A 21,107-nucleotide genomic window follows, 5' to 3' on the forward strand; every position below is an offset into this window, starting at 1 on the left:
TCCTGTCCCAGCATATCAGGGACCCTAATGACAAAGCGGCCACCAGTCCCCTGCCCATACCAGAACGTAGCCCCAGAGCTTGGTGCAGGTTCTGCTGGGCGGGTGTGAGGCTGGTTTCAGCAATTCTGGGAGCCCCTCTGAGGGAGCCAATGGACTACCCTGGGGAGCAGGAGGGACCCCCAGACCCCCCGAGGGGCAGCATCTGTAGCTTCAACCTCATTGTCATGGTTAACATTCTACAGGTTTTTCTTTTTTTCAACAGGGCAAAAAACTACAGCCTCATGTCCCTGAGTTTTTTAAAACCTGAATACCTGGGGCTTTAAAAAATATTAACTTCATTTGCAGCCTGCCTTAGAGGGACTCCCCTCCTGCCTGGAGTGGCGTGCTGCCGGCTGCGCGGGGAGGCTCACAGGCTGGTTTGGCCGCAGAGAAACTCTGCAAGGCTGAGGCAAGAGCGCCCTCTTCTTCTCGAGGGTGAGACTGCACAGCACAGCCAGAATGGCCAAGGGCCAGGGCTGGCAGGTGGGAGGGAGCCCTCAGCCAGGCTCCATGTGGCGGGGGTGAGGGGCACAGCGTGCCCACCCTGGACCCTAGCCCACCACGCAGCGCTCCCTGCTGTGCAGGAGTGGAGGGAGGCCTGGCTCTCCTGCGAGGTGGCACAGACTCATCAGTAAGCCCCCCTGCAGGAACTTAAGAACTGGAATGAAGCAGAACGCTGGCAATTATCTGTCTCATCGTGGCTGCAAGTTCCCCTCCTCCTGTGCTGATGAGCTAGCAGGCACTTTAAAAAATCAAAGAAGGGCTGGGTGTGGTGGCTCCAGGCACTTGGGAGGCTGAGGAGGGAGAATCACTTGAGCCTGAGAGTTTGATACTACTCTGGGCAACATGGCAAAACTCTGTCTCTACAAAAAATAATGATTAACTAGGCATGGTTGCAAATGCCAGTAGTCCCACCTACTCTGGAGGCTGAGGTGGGAAGGTTGCTTGAGCCTGGGAGTATGAGGCTGCTATGAACTGTGATCACACCACTGCACCCCAGACAGAGCAATAAGACCCTTGTCTTTAAAAAAAAAAAAATCAAAAATCAAAAATCAAAAAATTATCCAGGATGGCAACACTTGAGTAATTCAATGTTACTTGAGTATTGTTACAACTAAATGAAGGACCTTAGCATTGTATTAAAGTCTATTACAGGCAGAATGATTGACTTAATGACTTTTTAACTTTATGGTGGTGTGGAAGCCATGCATGTTTAGCGGAAACCATACTTGGAGAACTTTGAGTACCCATACAACCATTCTGTTTTCATTTCAGTAAAGCATACAATAAATTCTGTGAGACTGCGCATCCACTAATCAACCTTTCTTCATCTCCCCGTCCTTCCCAGCCCCTCGTAACCACCGGTCTACTCTATCTTCAGAAGATCCACTTTAGCTCTCACATATGAGAACATGCAGTAGTTACCTTTCTGTGCTTGGCTGGTTTAGCTTAACATAACGGCCTCCAGTTCCGTCTATGCTGTAAAAGGCTGAATAGTGTCACGCCACGTTTTCCTCACCCATTCATCATTGATGGGCACTTAGGTTGACTCCACATCTTGGCTGTCATCAACAGTGCTGAATAAACATGCTGTGCACATGTCTCTTCAATAGTTTTTCTTTTGGATATATGCCCAGGAGTGAGATATCTGGATGACATGGTAGTTCTTGATCAGTAGGGAGACTAAAGTTTACAACAATCTATTGAATATTTCAAAATACCCAGAAGAGAATAATTCCAATGTTTTTAGCATAAAGAAAATAAATATTTAAGGTGATGGATCTCCCAATTACTCTTAATTTGATCTGTACAAATTATATGAACATATTGAACTGTCGCATGTACTAAAATATGTACATATATTACAAATTACTCTAATTTGATCTGTACAAATTATATGAACATATTGAACTATCGCATGTACTAAAATATGTACATATATTACATACCAATTTTAATAATAAAATAGGCTTGTGTTAGATGATTTTGCCCAACTGTATGCTAATGTAAGTGCTCTGGGCACACATAAGGTAGACATTTGTTAGGTTAGGTGTATTAAAGGTACTTTCGGCTAACGTGGGGTTATTGAGACCTAACCATATCATTTAAGTCAAGGAGCAGCTGCAGGTCCCTAGATTTCAATTTTCCTTAGTAAAAGAATCTTGAGTCTGAACCCTTTTTCTTGCTGCTTTTTTCAAGGTAAAATGTTGTCTTACTCACTAAAGCCCTGCTATTTGCTTGCTACTGGCTTTCTTTGGCCTGGCATCAACAGAAGCACAGAGAAACATGGCCACCTGTCCATAAGCCAGTGAAATGGCATCAAGCAATTTCTATGTGCCTGGCAGTGTTGAGCCCATGAGGAACCAACACCCATGCTCACAATTTATTGAGTAAAGAAGACACGTTTGAAAAGTTAAATAACGACACAAGAGAAATACGTTCTTATAATGAATAGGTAATTAACTGACAAATAGGGGACCCAACACTAGAGAAAGGGGAGTCATCGGGCCTGTTGGGGATGCGGAGCTGCACTGCATGTGGAAGGGGTGGCTACCAGAGCAGGGGGACAGAGGTGGAGGCGGAGGGAGTTCCCCAAAGGACAGCCGGTCCCCATTCACATGACACTGTGAAGGGGAGACAACAGGCAGGGGCTGCCCTGTCCCTGGGGACATACAAGGGGACACAGAAGTGCCAGCACCTCCCTACACATAGGCACAACCCCTTCTGTGCCAGACCAGCCTTGGGTCTTTGGCCACTTTGAAACAAGCTAGAAATTCAGGACACGTAGAGAGGGGCAGACCAGATGAGAAAAGTTCCAACCGCCCTTTGTTCTGCACCCAAAACAGTGTTAAGCAGCATCGAGACCCTGCCCATGTCGTGTCACCTCTGGCCAGAGGGATGCCTTCTTACCAAAGGGTCAAGCACTGTGGATCCCGTCCTGCCATCACCTTTGAAAAGGAGCTCCGAGCCCCCAGCAGAAGGAGCCATGCTCTGCCCAGTTCTTAAGTCCTGTTCAGCGCAGCTTCAGGGCTGGTCCTCTCCATGCTTTGGTGCATGTCTCACATGACAGGTCTTGCTCATGAGCAGTTGTTAAAAAATTTAGTGACTGAGGCCACCAGCATTTAAAAAAATTAAATAGAACAGGAAAAAGAAGAGAAGAGCAACTATAGCAAGGGAGGTCACGACTTGATAAACACAGACAGTTACATTCACGTGGTGGCAACGTTAAGCTCCTCTGGCCGGGCAGCCCTGGCCACGTGAACAGTGAAGACCCCCATCCTGCCACCCGGGAGGCGTGCCTGGTGCTCAGAGCTCTCGGTGTGCAGGTTCCCTCCTGACCGTTTAACTCGGCGTCTCTGGAGGTGAGCTCCGCCACATCCATGGCTCCTGGAAGAGGCGGCACCCAGGTCTCAGCGCTTCCTTCTGAAAAGCAGGGCTCTGATGGGTGCCTCCGAGCATTGCCCACAAGAAAGAGCCATTGTGTACTAGGGGCTGTCCCGGGCCATGGGGCCGGCCGGCTGAAGAAGACTAAAGGGTCGATGGTCCCCTGGGTGGCCATGGAAGAAACGGTGTGGCTGGTGAGGAGAGTGGGGAGCAGGCCTGGGTGCAGCTCAGGGAGGGAGGCTTTGGGCGCCGGAAGCACAGCCCCGGGTGTAGTTGGCGAGCATGGCCTTCGGGTGGGCACCGAGGGGCTCCTGCAAGATAGTTTCAGTTCTGTTGAATCCAATAACAAAACAATGTGGGCTTCTACTTTGTATATTTTCAGATTTTTTCTTTTTCCATTTCATTTTTCTTCATTCATTTTTTCCACAGTTTACATAACTACTGATATCTGACTGATTGAATGTTAAAAAATAACAAGACACTCAGGACAGATCAGTGGCAAGGCAAGCATTCAGAGGGCACAATGTCTCAGAAAGCCTCGAATGCTGGGTCCAGGGGCAGGGGAGCCACAGCACGCAGCAGGCATCTGTGCACAGAGCAGTGCAGCCATGCTCTCCCAGGGCTATGTCCTCAGGCTGAGCTGTAAACTCACCCGATGCCTGTCTGTGACAAAGAGTTTGGTATCGAAGTGGTGAAACCAGCACCCAGGTGGGGCCAGTGTTCCCAAGGGGCCAGGGAAGAGATTCCCCTGAGGTCACCAGCCTGTGCCTTATCTGGATTGGGAGGCAGACAAATGACCGGAGCGGAGCGGGCGCCCTTGCTGTTTCCTGATGGGCAGGTTCCGCAGTGCGCAGCACCCAGGGCCGGAGTTGCAAGGCCCGGGGAAGCTCCCGACTCCAGATGTGGCATCCAGGGCTCCGATCAGTCCAGCGGTCATTTGTGCAACCCACAGGGTGCCTTCCTCAACCCATGTCCAAAAGGGTCGAGAAAATGAGAATGAAGGTAAGAGTGGGAAAGAGTTGGTGGTTTGCTGGCCTGAAGCTGTGTTCCATGGGAAGTAAGGGGTTCCACAGGGCGTCCCCCAAAACCCGGGAGAAGGGTGAGGGAGTGGAGCAGAAATTCAAGCAATGAAGCTATGTCCCCTTTTTCCTCCCTACCAGATTGCTTTAACCAGAGCAACCCATATGGAGTTTCACATGAGATTTTGTTTAATATATGTGTTTCCTGAATGTATCAGTTAAAATTGTATTCAGCTGAGAGCCCTGAATATCAGTGGCATAAACAGATATGGGTGTCTCCGTCATGTAAATGTTATATATGAACATATAAAGAAGGACCAAAGCCTCAGGACTCCGGGACCTTTCCAGCTTCCTGCTCTGTCAGCCTTACTACACAGCTAGCCACCTCATGGTTACAACATAGCTGCTGTCTCCAAGCATTGCATTTGAATTCCACCCAGGATCCAAGGAGGGAAGCAAAGTACTTTCTCCTAGAAAAGTTTCATTCCAAAGGAAAGCACTCTGTTGTGACCACCCCTAGCTGCAAGGATTTTATTAAAGTTATCTTTTCAGCTGTGCACCCTGCCATCTAAACAAAATTGAGCCAGATAAAATACAGGACACCCAGTTAAATTGCCAATGCAATATTTGGAACATATACCAAAAAAGTATTGTCTACTTAAATTCAAATGTAATGTGGAGTCTTGCGTTTTTGTTTTCTAAATCTGGCAATCCTGGAAGTAATCAAGGAAAATAGATATTGGGTCAGTAACTAGCAATATCTACCTACCGTGCTGCCCTAAAATAGTATGGAAACCACTGTAGCCAGAACGTCAAATGACAGCATTTATTAGACACTAAAGATTTACTTCAAAATGGTCAAATCTCCAGAGCAAGAACCTTAAATACCAAAAAAGCAACATTATAAATTCAAAGGCAAGAAAAAGGGGAAAGGAAAATAGGAAGCCATGTATTAACAATATTTTCCCGCTTGCTTGTCATTGAAACGAGTTCCTCCCACCACTCCCCTTTAAACTGGCAGGCTTGGTTCCCTGCCTGGGGCCTACCAGGAGGTCTAAGAACATGAGTCAGAGCTGCCCAGGTACTCACACAGGGCCCACTGTGGGGATGAGGAAACTGGGGCACGGGAGTCGCGTGATGTGCCCAAGGACACAGGTAGGAAGCAGCACGATGGAGACTAGAAGCGGGTGTGATCAGCATACTCACTGGTTCCCTTCCGGCGAAGGCTCCCTCTCTTAGACCCAAGACTATCGATTATGATGACTTTTCTTTCACATCTGCGGACACAAAGAGGAAAATAGCTATTTCCTAACAGAAATAACTGCCAAGCAGCAAGGTTAGAAAGGGAGGCAAAGGTGAGATCCTGGAAAGCTTTTTAAATCAAATTAAAGATTTGGGGTTGACTTTCCCAAAACAGAGGCGCTATGCTGATTATGTTAGCTGATTTTAGTGGACACTCGACCCAGCAAGCAGCAGCCTGAAGCGCAGTGAGACTGACTCCCTTCCCCCCTGCCTTGCCAACCCCTTGCAGGGCGCTGTGCACCCCAGCTCCTAACTCCAGCCTTTGGGCCCGAGGCCCCAGCTCTCTGCTGACAGCATCCTATACACACTGGCCACAAAAAGTCCACCAGGCAGCCTCCCACGTTTCGTAAGCCCATGTCGTTCTACCATCACCATTTCCACACACAGACCCAGCTGGTGATGCCATCATGTCCCTGAAAGTCTCCCCCTGCCGTGAGCCACGGGCACAAGCCTCATCTTCAGAACCTGGAGGGGCTCAACCATAATGTAAGCACCAGTTTTCCACCTAAAGGCACAGAAATTTCTCTAGATGTTGTCAGAGAACAAAAAGGGACTGCAAGCCTTTGCAAAGAGCAGCGGTGTGGGAGCCAGGCCCAGCGCTCTCAGGGACCCCGCGGACATGCCACATGAGCTTGAGAAGCCCTTCACGTCCCCGGACTCGTTTCTCATTTTCGGGGCTCAGTCGCTCTCACTGGTCTTTGAGATTCCTCCCAACTTGGAAATTCCAGCAGTGCATGGCAGGATGTATGGGGGTTTCCCGTCTCTTGAGACCTGGATTCGCCACAGCCGCCTGCATCCATGACCACAAACCTCACTCAGGACTTGATGAAATGTGAGCAGGAGTGACAGGAATCTGCTTCGAGTCACACCCAAGTGTGAGTGACCCCACAGGCCATCTGAGGACCATGAGCATTGCCCGAGCTCCAAGCATTCCGTCTCACAGGCCTAGGTAGAGGGCGCCACATCCACACTGGTGAGAAAAGAGCCCGGGGCAAGCTCACCCCACAGCTACGTGGCTTCCCAGGGGACAGGACCTGACCTCCCAGCACACCTGGTCCACACCACCCTCCTTTACCTAAGAACCCCATGAAAAGTCTTGGTTTCTTGCCCTTGCCTGGAACTCACTTCAAGACCTCTGAAGTCCTTAGCTGGCCCTTCTCTAGGACCAAGTCATGGGGTAAGACTCACCATGAATGACACCAGGCGGTTTACCCTTGTGATCCAGGGCTAGCAGGACCCCTCCCCAACAGGCCATGGAGACACAATGCAGGCAATGTATTTTTGGGCCATTCTTAAACCACAGGCTTAGCCCCCAGGGTGGGGTGTCTGGGATGTGTGTCTGTGTCTAACAGGAGGCACTGTCCATTCTAAGCAGCTAACTTTGACCTAAGGTAGTCAAACTCACCTAAGGACTGCTAAGAACTTCACAAGTTAGCAGGAGGATGGCACACACCTGACAAGCTCTCAGGGCTTAGGGCATCACAGGTGACCCAGTCACAACGAAACCACGTCTGGATTACAAACGTCACCACCTCCCCTGCGTACAGCTCGTACTCATGCTGAGGCATGCTGAGCACAGCATTTACAGGGCCCTCTGGGTGTCTCACAGAGAGGTGGCACTCAAGACCCTGGGCAAATCAAAAGGAATGTACAGAAGCTGGTCACGAGGGGGTTACCTGTTAACATGAGATCCAGCGCGTGGGGTAGCAACACAATGTGGTGGTCTTGCTGATGGCCACACAGTGGCCTGGACAGGTCCACTCTGCTGTCAGAAGTTACTTACCTTCCAGTACTCCCAGCTTCCAAGAAGAGTGGGACCCATTTGACACCTCAGGTGCCTCTGGCTCCCTGGCAACGTAGCTGCTCCAGTGACTGTTCCTGGAAGCCTCCTCCAGGCAGCCCTCCTGCAGGTGCCAGTGGCTCACAGGCAGCATCACCACTCACGGGGAAACCCAGGGCAGGCTGAGAGCACCTCCCCTCACCAACAGTCCCGCCTCCAACATAAAGGCTAACTTAGCCATTCCTGCCCCTCCAGTGCCCCACACCTCAGCACTGTCCTGGGCTCCTCCTCTAAACACACCCTGGCTATAAGCCCTCCGGTTCCCTCAGCTCCTGCCTGCCCCACTTCTTCGCCCCACCCTGGCCACCGCAGCTCCCACAGGAGCTGCACAGGGCCCTGCCCCCTGGAAAGGCCTTTTGAGTCCCACCCCACTTCCTGCTATCTTCCCCGCAGCACCGCCATGCGGTGCTGTCAGCGGCTTCTGCACGCTCTTAGGAACCAGATGCCATGAGGACAGGACTGCTCTTCTCCAGGTGGGAGGAATGCGTGTTTTACCCACAAAGCCCACCTTGACAACTGGCAGGACTCCAGAGCTGCTGATGGCTCTAGAACCTGCACTCAAGTGGCTGCACATCCTGGGACATGCAGTTCTGTTGCTTACTGGCCTAGAATTCTTGTACATTTCCTTATAAAACCCAAACGCCAGCTGGGCACGGTAGCACACGGTAGCTCACGCCTGTAATCCCAGCACTTTGGGAGGCCAAGGTGGGCGGATTACCTGAGATCAGGAATTTGAGACCAGCCTGGCCGACATAGTGAAACCCAGTCTCTACTAAAAATACAATAATCAGCCTGGTGTGGTAGTAGGTGCCTCTAATCCCAGCTACTCGGGAGGCTGAGGCAGGAGAATCGCTTGAACCTGGGAGGCGGGGTCTGCAGTGAGCCAAGATCACGCCACTGCACTCCAGCCTGGGCAACAGAGACTGTCTCAAAATAAATTCCAAGTCAGTCACATTTTAACCTACCTTATGATTGCTTGGTGGTTTGTAATGTCTTGTTTACAAGTGATACAATGTTGACCTAAAAGAAACTAAAACTTACCCCCCCACCCCGTCCCCCCGCCCCCGCGTATGTGATACTATGTCCAAAAACCGCATATAAGAATCATTTAAACGGTTTTACTGAATTCCTGTTAGCATCAGAATGTGAAGACAGAGACAGCAAGTTTCTGTTACTGTTATATAGGTCTTATGCAAAGCCTAGAACCTTCACCCACTTTTTTTGAGAAAGGGTCTCACTCTGTTGCCCAGGCTGGAGTGCAGTGGTGTGGTCTCAGTTCACTGCAACCTCCACCCCCCCCAGATTCAAGCAAATTCTCATGCTTCAGCCTCCCGGGTAGCTAGGATTACAGGTGTCAGCCACCACGCCTGGCTAATTTCTGTATTTTTACCTCCTCCTACTTTATCAGTGATAACACAATCTCGCTGCCACAACTTGCTTTATAGGACTGGGATCATCTGCCTTCTTCTGAATCTTAAAATGGCTAAAGCATTGCCCTCATTTAGAAATTGAAACCTGAAAATGTAGAAGCCACTCTTACCCTTGAAAGCATATACTTGAACACAAACACAAAATTGGTTTCCAAAGTTTATTAAAAATCAAAGAATAGAAAAACTTTACATAAAAATATGTCAATTTTAGCTTCCATATTGTTGTCCACACACAAAAAAATCGAAACATGATATCTTTTTGTCAAACCTGTAGCACGCGACCACAGTGGTAGCCAGGCCAATTCATCTGCTTCACCATGACGGAAATGGAACGTGGTACCTGGGTCTATGAATCGAGCTTTAAAATGCACACCCCACGGGACACTCCCCGCCGGCCCCGTAGTGGTTTCCGTAATGTGGGTTTACAGTCAATATTGCTAATGTGTAGAGATTAGTACAGGCCTACAGATCAGTTTTATAAATATTCTTTATCAATAGGTTCACAATTTAAATATTTTAAATATTTTTGATAACTTTCGGTCATTGAGAACTGCAGATGCAGTGTGCTACTCTATTCTGGAATGCCGCCTAGCGAACCTGCAGTCGCAGCTGACAGCTCCAATGACAGAGTGAGCCAGTCCTGCTTCAAAAGGGCAGACCGCAGACATCTGAAAGCTTGTCCTTGCTGGGCGTCCATCACATTCAGAGATCAATCTATAACTCCCACTGCTGCACATCCATCAGGTGTCATGGTAAGAAGTATCTTGTCTCGACATTCTCCACTAGTGGACTTCAAAGACCAACCTACCTGTAGTGTTTAGCAAGACCAGACCCCCGTTTTACAAACAGGAAGTTAGATGGCCTACAAGACGCAACCAACTCCCAGGACAACTGTGGTACTCCACAAACTCAGGGTTAGGCAGGATGGATATATTCTTGTTCAAAAAAAGGTAACAAAGACAGTGGTTGTTGTGGCAGAATACACTTGCATAGTATACCTGTATGCTTCCGACGTCGGGCGCCAGCAGTCCGGCCCCAACCCTGGGCTGTGCTCTCCTGCGACACGATCCATGAAAACACTCCCCACGGCGCACTGGGCAGCTGAAGCACTTCTCCTAGATTTGCTCTTAACAGAACGAATGCATACGCTACAGATTCCTCAACGGAATCAACAGAATTCCTTTCTCCACATTCCTAAAACTGGGTACCATGGTCCGCAATAATAGTCACCAGACCCATCATCACAGGCTACGTCACTAAAACTGACCGAAGCATTTTCCAGTTCACGTTTTCCTAAAGATTTTATATTGTGACAACCCTTCACTCCTTAGAAAGTTATAATTCTGGCACTTGAAATGCTGGATTTGTTGTCCAGTTTAAAAGAACTGAAAACCAAAACATTAAAACTCTGTGGTCAGAGCAAGACAGCGGCCTGAGGCCCAACAGCAGGGCCACGGACAGTCATCAGGTGGCTGCGGAGCGAGTCCTCCGGAAAACCATCCGGGCGCCCCGGCTCCTTCACTCACTTCCGACCAAAAGAAAAGACATCAAAATAAAACCCCAAACTCCTCATCAAGGTGTTTGTAACGATGCTCGTCAGACAACCAGCCGACACGATGACCCAACTTAGAAAATGCAGCTCGGGAAAGGACCTAAGCTTGTTTAAAAAAAATTCCCTCCTCCCTTAAATATAACTTATGTGAAAATATGAAATTAAATAAAAAATATCTGAGTTATTGCACAAATCATAAGTTTTCAATATTTACATAGAAAAACAGTTCTGAAATTTCAAACAAAATGTGAGGGCAGTAAAACAATGACCTCCCAAGCCTCTCCATGGAGGGAAGACACACGAACGGGGTTTGATCTCCTCTGCTGCTTTGACAAACAGGAAATGAAAATACCAAACTGTGAAGGAACAGACACGGCTACTGCAAAACCGCAAGTGCATGTTCACGTCCCTGCAGTTCCTGAGCCCGACCTGCCTCGGCACTGAATGAAGAATCCTGGGAAGGCAGAAAACAACGTCCACGTTTAATAAGGCTTCACAGATGAGCACAACGAGCTGTTCTTGAAGATGGACGCGACCACCACACAAAGAAACATGCAGAGTGATCAGCGGCGGGCGTGCCGCAAGCCCGGCTGACGTGCGGGGTGCTGGTCTCGGTTCCCCTGCTGGTGGCCGAGGCCGTGGGGCAGTCTGCGGAGGGGTGGGGGAGGCTGACATAGCCAGGAGCCATTATCTGCTGAGGCTCACGGGCAGACTGTCCCGCGTGTGTGTGTGTTTTTTCCTCCTCCAGCCAGTGCGGTTATACTGGTGGTGTCCCCTGTTGCCCACAGGGGGCCGCACACCTCCACTACCCACAGAGCTGTAGCCGCCGCCTTGGGTGTGGCCGTGAGAGCCCTTCATGGACAGTTTCATGCCGTTGTGCTGCTGGAGAAAGAGAGAGACAGCGGTGTTGGAGCCAGACACAGACACCAGGCACAATGGCCATGTCCTCGGGCAGTGAGCACATTAGGCACCGAGATGATGTTACGCAGGGAGGAGGGAGGGACGCCTGCCTCTGGGACTTCCCACCTCTTCCATCAGAGAAAAGCATTCTTCCCATTCTGCGACTGACTGAAGGCAAGAACGATGTGCCAGGATCGAACCACCCAAATTCAGTAGAACCTCACTTCTAACTTGTTCTACTTATCCACAGAAGAAAGAAGGTCCCTGGTTGGGTGCCGGTGGCTCACACCTGTAATTCCAGCACTTTGGGAGGCCGAGGCAAGCAGATCACTTGAGGTCAGGAGCACGAGACCAGCCTGGCCAACATGGCGAAACCCAGTCTCTACTAAAAATACAAAATTAGCTGAGTGTGAAGGCAGGTACCTGTAATTCCAGCTACTTGGGAGGCCAAGGCATAAGAATTGCTTGAACCCGGGAGGCAGAGGTTGCAGTGAGCCGAGAGCACACCACTGCACTCCAGCCGGGGGGATAGAGTGAGATTCTGTCTCCAAAAAAAAAGAAAGAAGGTCCCTGTCATGTTCTTCCCCCAACTGTGACCTTCTAGAAAAAACAGAGCAAGTCGCACGTGCCAGGGCCTGGTGCGCTCACTCTCAGCAGCCTGTGCTTCGGCTGCACCCAAAGTACATCCCCTGCACTGCAAAGTCCCCGGCCAAGCAGACTGAAGCTTCACGGAAGCCTCAGTGCACGACAAACAGCAGGAAGAGGTAAGGAAAGGAGAGCCAAAATGCCATGGCGGGCCCTTGTGCTCAGTTGTTCTTTCACCCTGAATGTGTCTATCAAGGATGGATAAATCCAAGAAATGTTCTATTACTTAACTCCTAAAAACAATCATCATATGATACAGAGCCAAGGCGGCAAGCCTCAAAAATAGAAAACTTACTGGTAAAATAGAAGTAACAAGCAAAGGAGGAGCTGAGCAGAGTAAGAAGTGTGGACATCGATGAAAACACCAAGCACCCACAGAGTCCGAGGGAATATGAGGCACGATGGGGGCCGACCTGGAAGACCCTCATCATGGCTCTCCCAGTCGTTCAGGTACTTCAGGACTACAGGGACTTAATACGACCTGTTTTCTCCATGCACACAGCTGGACTTGAGAAGAGCCACAGGGCAGGCATGCCAGGGCACCACTGAGGCTCAGCACACAGCTTTGCCCACCCTGACACTTGCTCCCACCCCGGGTGAGGATCAGGCAATGTGGGAATGACAGCAGCATACATGGGACATCATGGCAAGATCTGCTCTTGGTTTTATCATTTGTTTCTTGAAAACCAAGGTATTTAGCATATAAATGAAGTATATAAATGGGAAAAGAAACATCTTCGTTTTGAACCTTAAAGTTCAGTTTTATGCTAATCAGTTCAACAGAGGAATTAAGAGATGTTTGTGGCAACCAACTATACATTACATCTTAAAATAATTTAACTTTTTAAAGTTCTGTTTGGAAAGGAAAGCAAACATGAGGCTGAATGACAAGAAAGCCAATTCCATTTTCAAATCATCTCTCTGGAATTCTCTTTGGAGGAGAAAACATTCCGCGCTCCCTCTCACGTGGTAGCTTGGGCAGGTGACCGCGCTGGGATAGGGCTGTACCTTATGATACAGATGAGGGCTGGAAAGCGGGTTGGGGGATGCCGAGGGAAGGGCCGGGGAAGACATGTGGTGGACGGCTTTCAGAGACGCAGTTCCTTCGACACCAGCTTGTCTGCAGGGAGCAGGAGCAACCCCTAGGGTCGGTGGAGGTATAGTAAACCTGGTCTAGGAACAAAACGACAGAGACAGCCATGGGTACCAAACCAATCAGAAGAAAACCGTCCATGTTCTAAAAGCTCAGCACCACCAAGGGCAGCTCGTAAATACCACAGCTGTATGTGGGCTCCATAAAGCAGGCTGTTTGACTATAACTTAACAATATTGTGCTTTGAATTGGAAATATCTTATGTTCTGAAACAGCAATTGCAATATAAAGTATGGCCAGTAATCCAAGTCATAAAGTTTAAAACTCACTGAAGATCAAACGATTCAAAACATTAGAGTCACCAGAATAACAACTGTCACTCAGATCTCTGGAAAGAGCCCCGTGGTGAATCTCCTACTCACAGGCTGAACCCAGGGATGAGAGCCTGATGGGCCATGGGGCGGTCGGCAATTCCTTCCCTGTCTGCTGTCTAGGTCCTGGGGGACTTCTGTGTCTGCATCCCCTGTTACTGTCAGCAGCAGACACGCTAAGGAGAATCCCTTTTTCTCAGACTTGCAGCACTGACCTGGCTGCATCTTGGCATCCTATGCATTTACTCCAGCAACGTCTGGAGAGCAACTATGGCCAAGTGTCTTCTGAAATACCTATAAACCCTCAGCGTCCCTAGACTCCACACTTGAACCACCCACGCAGCAGCGGAGTGTGGTTCTGTAGCTCAGCTGCCACGCTGGGCTCTCGAGGCCCCACGGCTTGTGGGTGGTTAAAACAAACACCTTTGTGACATTCAGCCGAGGACGTCAGAGCCAACATGGTGACCATAAAAAGGCAAGCAAGTTTATCTGTGGTAGAATTCATTTTCAGATTGTAAATAATTGCCTCATAATTGTACACTTATGCAGCAATGAGAGGCTTGCAGGACACATTACGGTGTCTGGCTGGGCCGTGGCTGGTTCTGTTCATCAACTCTGTGGGCCATTACAGAGCCAGCATTCCAGAAGCTCCGCTAGTCTCAGGGTGGATCCTGAGAATGTCTTCAGAGCAAGTGCAAAGCTCCAAGAAATGAGTCAAAATACTTTCGTGTGTACCTACATTGTTTTATGCTCAGATTATACCCCACATTTCAGAAAATGGTTTTACTCTGTCAATTAACATGTTAGGTTTTATACCCACACATGTTCAACTGATACATAAGTTGAAGTAGAGACAAAATTTAGTATTTGCGAAATTCTCCTTTAGATTTCTAACTTTATCTAAATTTTAAAAACAGACAACATATTCTAACAGAAAAAGCCTTAGAAATTTTGCCTAATTAAAAACATTTAAAAAGTCTAATAATTTTACATTAAAACTTTTAAAAAGTCTCAACATTGAGATTCTAAGAGGGGAGCAGAACAAGTGTGTGGTGCTGCCTGGCACCCGGCTAAGTGGGCCACAGCTGAGTCGCTCTCTCAAGATGACCCAAGACAGTGGTCTCATGCTGGGCAGTGAGGAAACGCGCAGGAAGGCAGCTGACCTGGCCCCTGTGAAAAGCCACGGCAGCACTCAAGAACCAAAGTCTCGCTGCTGAAACTGTACATGGCGGATCTCAATACCACAAAAAAGAGAGGATTTCCGAGAGCAAGATAGCAATGGCCAACCTACAGAAGACTCAAAAAGTTATTCTTCTAAGTCAAAGTCCACCAATCTCCTCTAGTGCATATCACAGCTCAGTTGCTGTTCCCAGAGGCTGCACCAGGGAGGCACTAAAAGGGCCACGTACCTGATTGTTGGTTGTCATGATCAATGTTCTGGAAGTGGTGGGCTGAGGTTTGCCACTGGGCATTGGCAAGGCGGTGGGTAAGCCGGCCATGAGAGGAGCTGGCGCTTGCAGACTGAACTGGTAAACACTGGGCGTTGTGCAGGGCGGTGTGTCTGAATCCTTGAACCCAGTACAAAAAACAGTAAGAGCTGTCCCACAAAGGTACACTACTACTTCCTTAAAGCTATGAAAAGAAATGCCTGCTCCAGGCTGGTTATGAAAGGTTATTCAAGTAAGTCTAGATTCTGAACAGGCAGTCCAAATCTAACCAGACTTCCTTCAAGTAATTTCAAAACTGAAAAAGAATGTTAAAGGAAATACAGAAGAGATACTTGGATTTAGATTAAAAAAAAAAATCTCCAAATAAATTTTTTAAAACTATTCGAGAGAGCCCACTGTAGTTCAACTGTGAAAAGGATGGCTGCCCTTGACAGCCACATGAGCCACAAAGACAGGTTCTCAAGGTTCGTGGTGGGGGAAAGGAAGCCTGGTGCAGACATCACAGGGTGCCCCCCGACACACACATACACAGAAACAAAACCTGAGCAAAACTATGGGGGAAATTTCAAGCTTGCTGCTATGGACATTTACCAGAGACACAAACTGTCCAACAGACACACGGAGGAGGGGAGGGCACTCACAACATCACTCCCAGAAAGTGAAGACACAGAGGAGGCCGAGGAGCCCGAAGACAGGAGCTGGGGGCTGGAGAGCGACAAAGTCAAGCGCTGGCCATAGGGGGACTCGGGCTCCCGGCTCTGCGTCTGCTCCCCATTGCAAGTGGCTATTCGCTCTTTGATCTTGATCCTGTTGTCTGTGAGGGAAAACAAAGCCTTGGTTAGTAACTCCTGAGAACTGTGGTGTGGCACCACCTGGGCAGCATCAGTCATGGGGACTGCTGAGCCGGGAAGGCTGCTAACGTGACCGACAAACCCAGCATCAGGTTTTGCTTAATTTTAAAAATTACATTCAATTAGTTACTGGAAAACATTAAACATCTTTGTAACAACTTGAGAATATATAAATCATCTTCAATTATGAACTTTCTAAAATCTAAATCTAGACCAAGTATTTTTAATGAAAATTTAGCAACCTAATTAGGATGTACTCTAAGTACAAATAAATACACACTGGATTTCAAAGACTTAGTACAAAAAACAGCTATAAAATATCTCAATAATTTTTATGCTGATTACATGTTGAAATGTAGTATTTTTAATTTAGTTGAATAAAATACATTAAAATTATTTCACCTGTTTCTTTCTCATTTTTGACACAGCCTTAGAAGCTTTGAAATTCTATGTGTGGCATGCATTACACCGTTTCTACTGGACAGTGCTGCTCTAGATCTTATAATGTTTTTAATTAATGCTCATCAGAAAAACTAGCTATTTTCTTAATTTGACCAATTTACCACAAAGGAATAAAGAGACACTTCTGCATGAACATGCCAGTGAGTGGTTAGGAAGAATACAAATGAATTAATCTCTCACCCAGCCCTGGCGATGGGTGGGCTTTGCTGCCCCACTTCTCTTTGATCCACCTCCGGTAGTCAATCACCTCCTGAGTTACTTTGATGATTCTTCCTAAAGTACTGCAAAGGGACATTGTTGGAGATCAACAGAGTATAACAGGTGTCAGGGAGCTGAGGGCCGCTCCTGAGCACTACCTTACACCCCTAAAAGATCACCTCGCTAGGTGAAGGACAGTAGGAAAGCAGTTAAAATACGTTTACAAATACATATGACTTCTAATGATTCAACTCAAGCATACCCTGGGATCGCACTACATCTACCTAAGAAGACCACTGTGAAATGCAGCTCTAAGCAGGGGAGCGTGGCCCTCCCGCCCACGATGATCACACTGTGCTGACATTTCACTTCCCACTTCCCACTGCACAGGCGAGAATGGAGACACGGTACCGAGACAAGCGCCGTACATGAGGCCCAGAGCTCCGCCTGAAAACAGCGAACAGACAGCGGCTCAGGAACACACAGAGCTCCAGCACCACCAGCGCCTGCAGCAGCTGCTGAGCCAAGCCTCAAAATCTGTTTATTCCATCATCCACCATGGAACAACTATCAAACCGTTTCCACTTCCACTGTCGACATTGTTACTCTTCCTTCCCATTCCTACCTCATCACCTACCCGCTGCAATCCCACCACCTCCACCACCACAGCATGATCTAGGTCAGAAGTAAATACTTCTGGCTACATTTTGGGACTTTAAAAATGCCCCAAAATGTGGAACAAGGGATGAGTGTACATAAGAGAAGATGGCAGGGACTGGGTGCTCAGATACATTCATGTTTATGATTTGAAGGCTCCCTAGAGAAAAAGCATCATATTCCAAAGTTTTAAAAGCCAGAAATCACCTCCTCAAAACAAAAGACCCTGAAGAAAATGTCAAATCTCCAAAAAACAAATTTTCAGCTGGGCACAATGGCTCACGCCTGTAATCCCAACAGGGAGGTGGAGGTGGGCAGATCACCTGAGGTTGCAAGTTCAAGACCTGCCTTGCCAACATGGTGAAACCCTGTTTCTACTACAAATTCAAAAACAATAGCCAGGCGTAGTGGTGGCGCCTGTAATTCCAGCTATTCAGGAGACTGAGGCATGAGAATCGCCTGAACCAGGGAGGCGGAGGTTATAGTTAGCCAAGATGGCACTACTACACTCCAACTCCAGCCTGGGCAACAGAGCAAGACTCTGTCTTAAAGAAAAAGGAACTTTCAACTCTCAACCATGGATGAATCCCACACACCATCCCACATTCCTAGAAGGCCTCCCTTCACCAACATTTCCAAATTTTACTGAAATATGACAGAACATCCCTTCATAAATTTCATGGAGGTAAATGACAAGAAAATGGGTAACTACCGGCCCACAGGTGCACTGAGCCGACAGACAGGCAACCCATTACCTTTCAGCGTCTCTGTTTGGATAGGACCTGGCCAGCGGCGACACGGCGTGGCTGAGCACTATGTAGGCGTAGTCGAAGACCTGCTTCACCTGCATGGCGCCATAGGAGCTCCGGCCAACGTCATTCCCTGCAGCGGAAAGGATGTGTCAGACTCTCCCCACGTGCACACCATCATCCACACGTTTTGGATCTTCTCATACAAGTTACTCTAAAGCAGGTCCTCATAACTGAAACTCTTCCAGATCCTACCAGCAAAGCCCAGATAAGCAAATACCATGGGCACACATGGCAATCGGCACTGGCCAAGTGCCCGGTTAATCACCATGGCACAGGGCAGTCTGTGAGTGCCAAGGGATCTGGTCTGCATCACCATCGCCTATGTGGTCATGGTCCACCCCAAGGAGGCAGCTACCATTCACAGGTGGAGCAAGCTCACAAAAAGCCAACTCTCCAGGTGGCAGAAACACAAGGAAGCCAAAGGCTACCACTGTGCAGATTAGCAGCACCGACCCAATGTGATCGTGAATCTGAGAATCAGGGGGCCTCACAGTGCCCCAACAGGACAGGGAGAAAGGTCAGCTCACACTTGAGTTGAGGGCATCACAACTCAATCAACACTACTGGAACCTGCAGGAAGGAAATCCTTTAGAATGGAACGTGAATGCTCATGTGTGGAAAACTGGGACAGCACATCAAAGGAAGCTGTCACAGAAGTCATCAAGGAAGCCACTCAAGAGCTTAATTTTCATAAGAAAAGCACTGTTTGGAATTTTAATTTACATAGAACTCATTCTTCACAATCAGGTTAAGTATGAACTTTTTTAAAGGACATATATTCTAAGTACTGGAATTTTATCTTTTCTAGATTTATCATATCTCACTGATTATGTGGGTCTGTTTTTTGAGTACTTTTCAGCAGACACTTGAAAACAATGGAAATGTCTCCAACAAAAAGATGGACAAGACACTGCCATACTGTGCTACCAAGAAAACCACTCGCGAGCCTGCATAAATCACACCACCTACAAACACAAAACACAACAGTTTTCTTGAGATGAGTTTTAGGAAATAAATAAATCTCACATCCCAGAAGCCATAAAACAAAAGTAACCATTAAATCTGAGGGTTTTTAAAAATATGTACAGGAGCTGAATAAAAAAAATTCAAATGCAAACAACAAACTGGAAAAAATACGGCATGTAAGACAAGAAAGGCTTCCCTGACACACACACAGGTCTTGCACACAGCAGGAGAGGGCAGCCAGCAACCGGGCGGACAGCACACGGAGCCACACGGAGGAGAAGGCCCAGGGCCATGCACTTGCAGCTGGGCTCTCCACCACCTATTCTGTCACCTGTCACTGATTTTATCACCAACATAAGAATGGTATCTCACCTAACAGACGCTCAATCAACATTCATGGAATTCATAAATAACAATATGTTTAACCCACTAACCATTAAAGAAATGTGTATGAAAAAGCATAACACATGGTTTTATCAGATAGGCCAAGATTTTAAAAGCCTGTCAACAAAGCAATGGGAACATACACATTCTTAAATACACCAATGGGAATAAAACCAGGAAGTCTGGCGCCCAGCCTCAGACTCTTCCATGTGGCAATCCTCACAACAAAATGCAACCTACACACACAGGAAAGGGTCGAGGGTAAGCATTAAGTCAAAAGCCAAGTGACAAACGTGTCTATGTTGTGGGATACATTCAACAAGATGGCAATAATACAAATGAATATCCATCTAGGGAAAAAGTGGAGAAATACATGTCCAAATGAGAGGAGACGGTGGCATCCAACGTTTTTCCGTATTACATATTTCTGTGAAACAAATGGTTGAGGTGAATATGTAATACTTCTATAACCAGAATGAAAAAGTTTCCTTAATTCTGCTTAAATATAGACTGTAAACAGTGGAAAAGACAAAAGTTAATTAGAAGCATTAAATAAGGATTTCTGAAAGTATCATTACTAATTTTTTAGTATAAGCGAAACCTGCATCAACAGCAAATGAACTGCCCGGGGCTCTTAGGGCCCCAACACCGCCCCCTGTCACCAGCACACCCCCAAGGCTGGCCTGGCTCCCAGCAGTGCAGATGGAGGTGCCCTTACCCGGCAGCAGGGGGTCCTCAATGCACAGCATCGACGGTCTGTACCCACTGGTCATGGCTTTCATGATCTCTTCTTTGGCAATATAGGCACCTCCTTCTTTGATTCTAATACCGGTTTTCAAGTAATTAAAATTTCTTCCATAGAGTTCAAAAAATTCTACAAGAAGCATTCCAAGGTTTTCATCAGCTCTCCGGGCATCAATTCTTGGATGCAACTGTAAAAGCAATGCACCCACAAGTTGTACGGATTCATGGCATGTTCTAAAGAAAATAGCATGCAACAAAGTCCTTTGTCTAGCAGCCTCTTCCAGGAAACACCAGTGAGTGGCACCCACTCATTCACCAGCACCACGAGGAAGCCTGAACAGCAGCCTCTTCAATGAGGAGTGTTCAAAAGGAATACAACAGCCTAATCTGAATTTTACTGTAGTTTAATTTTTGAAATTGGTAATCCATACAGCAAACTTCCTGCAAACACAGATAACTGATTAACCACAGTTGCCAAATCATGGCAAATAAGTTGATCACATTCTGCAAATCCTAGTCACCCGGATGGCAGATGTAATTTCAGATTCTCATCATCCTAATTTTGTTATGCTGAAGTACAACCAACAGGGGTCAGTGTTAGACCAAACAGTATTGCAGTATCACATAAAACCGGAAAGTGAAAGGACTGATTTCAGCCGTGTACAGGTAATTAGTATTGTGTCATAATATTCAGAACAAGCTTCCATCCTGCTTGTCACACACATCAGCACCACTCTCAGTTCAGTGCCACACCATCTTCAAAAGCAGGCACTGGGCTTGTTCCCAGCTAAACCACTGTCCACCACACCTCTCAGCTGTCCAGACCTGCATGGCCCACACATCTATTTAAATGAATTTAAACAAATTATTTAAAAATCCAGCCTGTTGCTCTCACTGGCCACACTGCAATACTCAGTAGCCATGTGTGGTGCCTGGCCCCTTGCTGGATCATGCAGAGATGGCCATCACCATCACAGAGAATTGTTATCGTACAGTGCCAACTAGAAAGG

General features: G+C 47.6%; 1 protein-coding gene across 2 annotated transcripts in view; it reads right to left on the minus strand.

Annotated features, from left to right (window-relative positions):
• Positions 1-9,158: 9,158 nt before the first annotated feature.
• The window catches only part of TENT4A (terminal nucleotidyltransferase 4A), a 42,962-nt gene continuing 31,013 nt past the window's right edge, over positions 9,159-21,107 (minus strand). Inside the window, exons 7-13 of one of the 2 annotated variants that reach the window (XM_017545992.2) lie at positions 20,072-20,285; positions 17,947-18,073; positions 16,517-16,617; positions 15,665-15,837; positions 14,985-15,143; positions 13,120-13,284; positions 9,159-11,448 (exon numbers count right to left, since the gene is read on the minus strand). In XM_017545992.2, the coding sequence (XP_017401481.1) occupies positions 11,254-11,448; positions 13,120-13,284; positions 14,985-15,143; positions 15,665-15,837; positions 16,517-16,617; positions 17,947-18,073; positions 20,072-20,285 (1,134 nt within the window). In that variant the 3' untranslated portion in view covers positions 9,159-11,253. The remainder of the gene's footprint in view (positions 11,449-13,119; positions 13,285-14,984; positions 15,144-15,664; positions 15,838-16,516; positions 16,618-17,946; positions 18,074-20,071; positions 20,286-21,107) is intronic. The other variant, XM_017545993.2, reaches the window with a different exon arrangement.

Source organism: Cebus imitator, unplaced genomic scaffold (assembly GCF_001604975.1).
Source record: "Cebus imitator isolate Cc_AM_T3 unplaced genomic scaffold, Cebus_imitator-1.0 Scaffold185, whole genome shotgun sequence".
Taxonomy (NCBI): Eukaryota; Metazoa; Chordata; class Mammalia; order Primates; family Cebidae; genus Cebus; species Cebus imitator.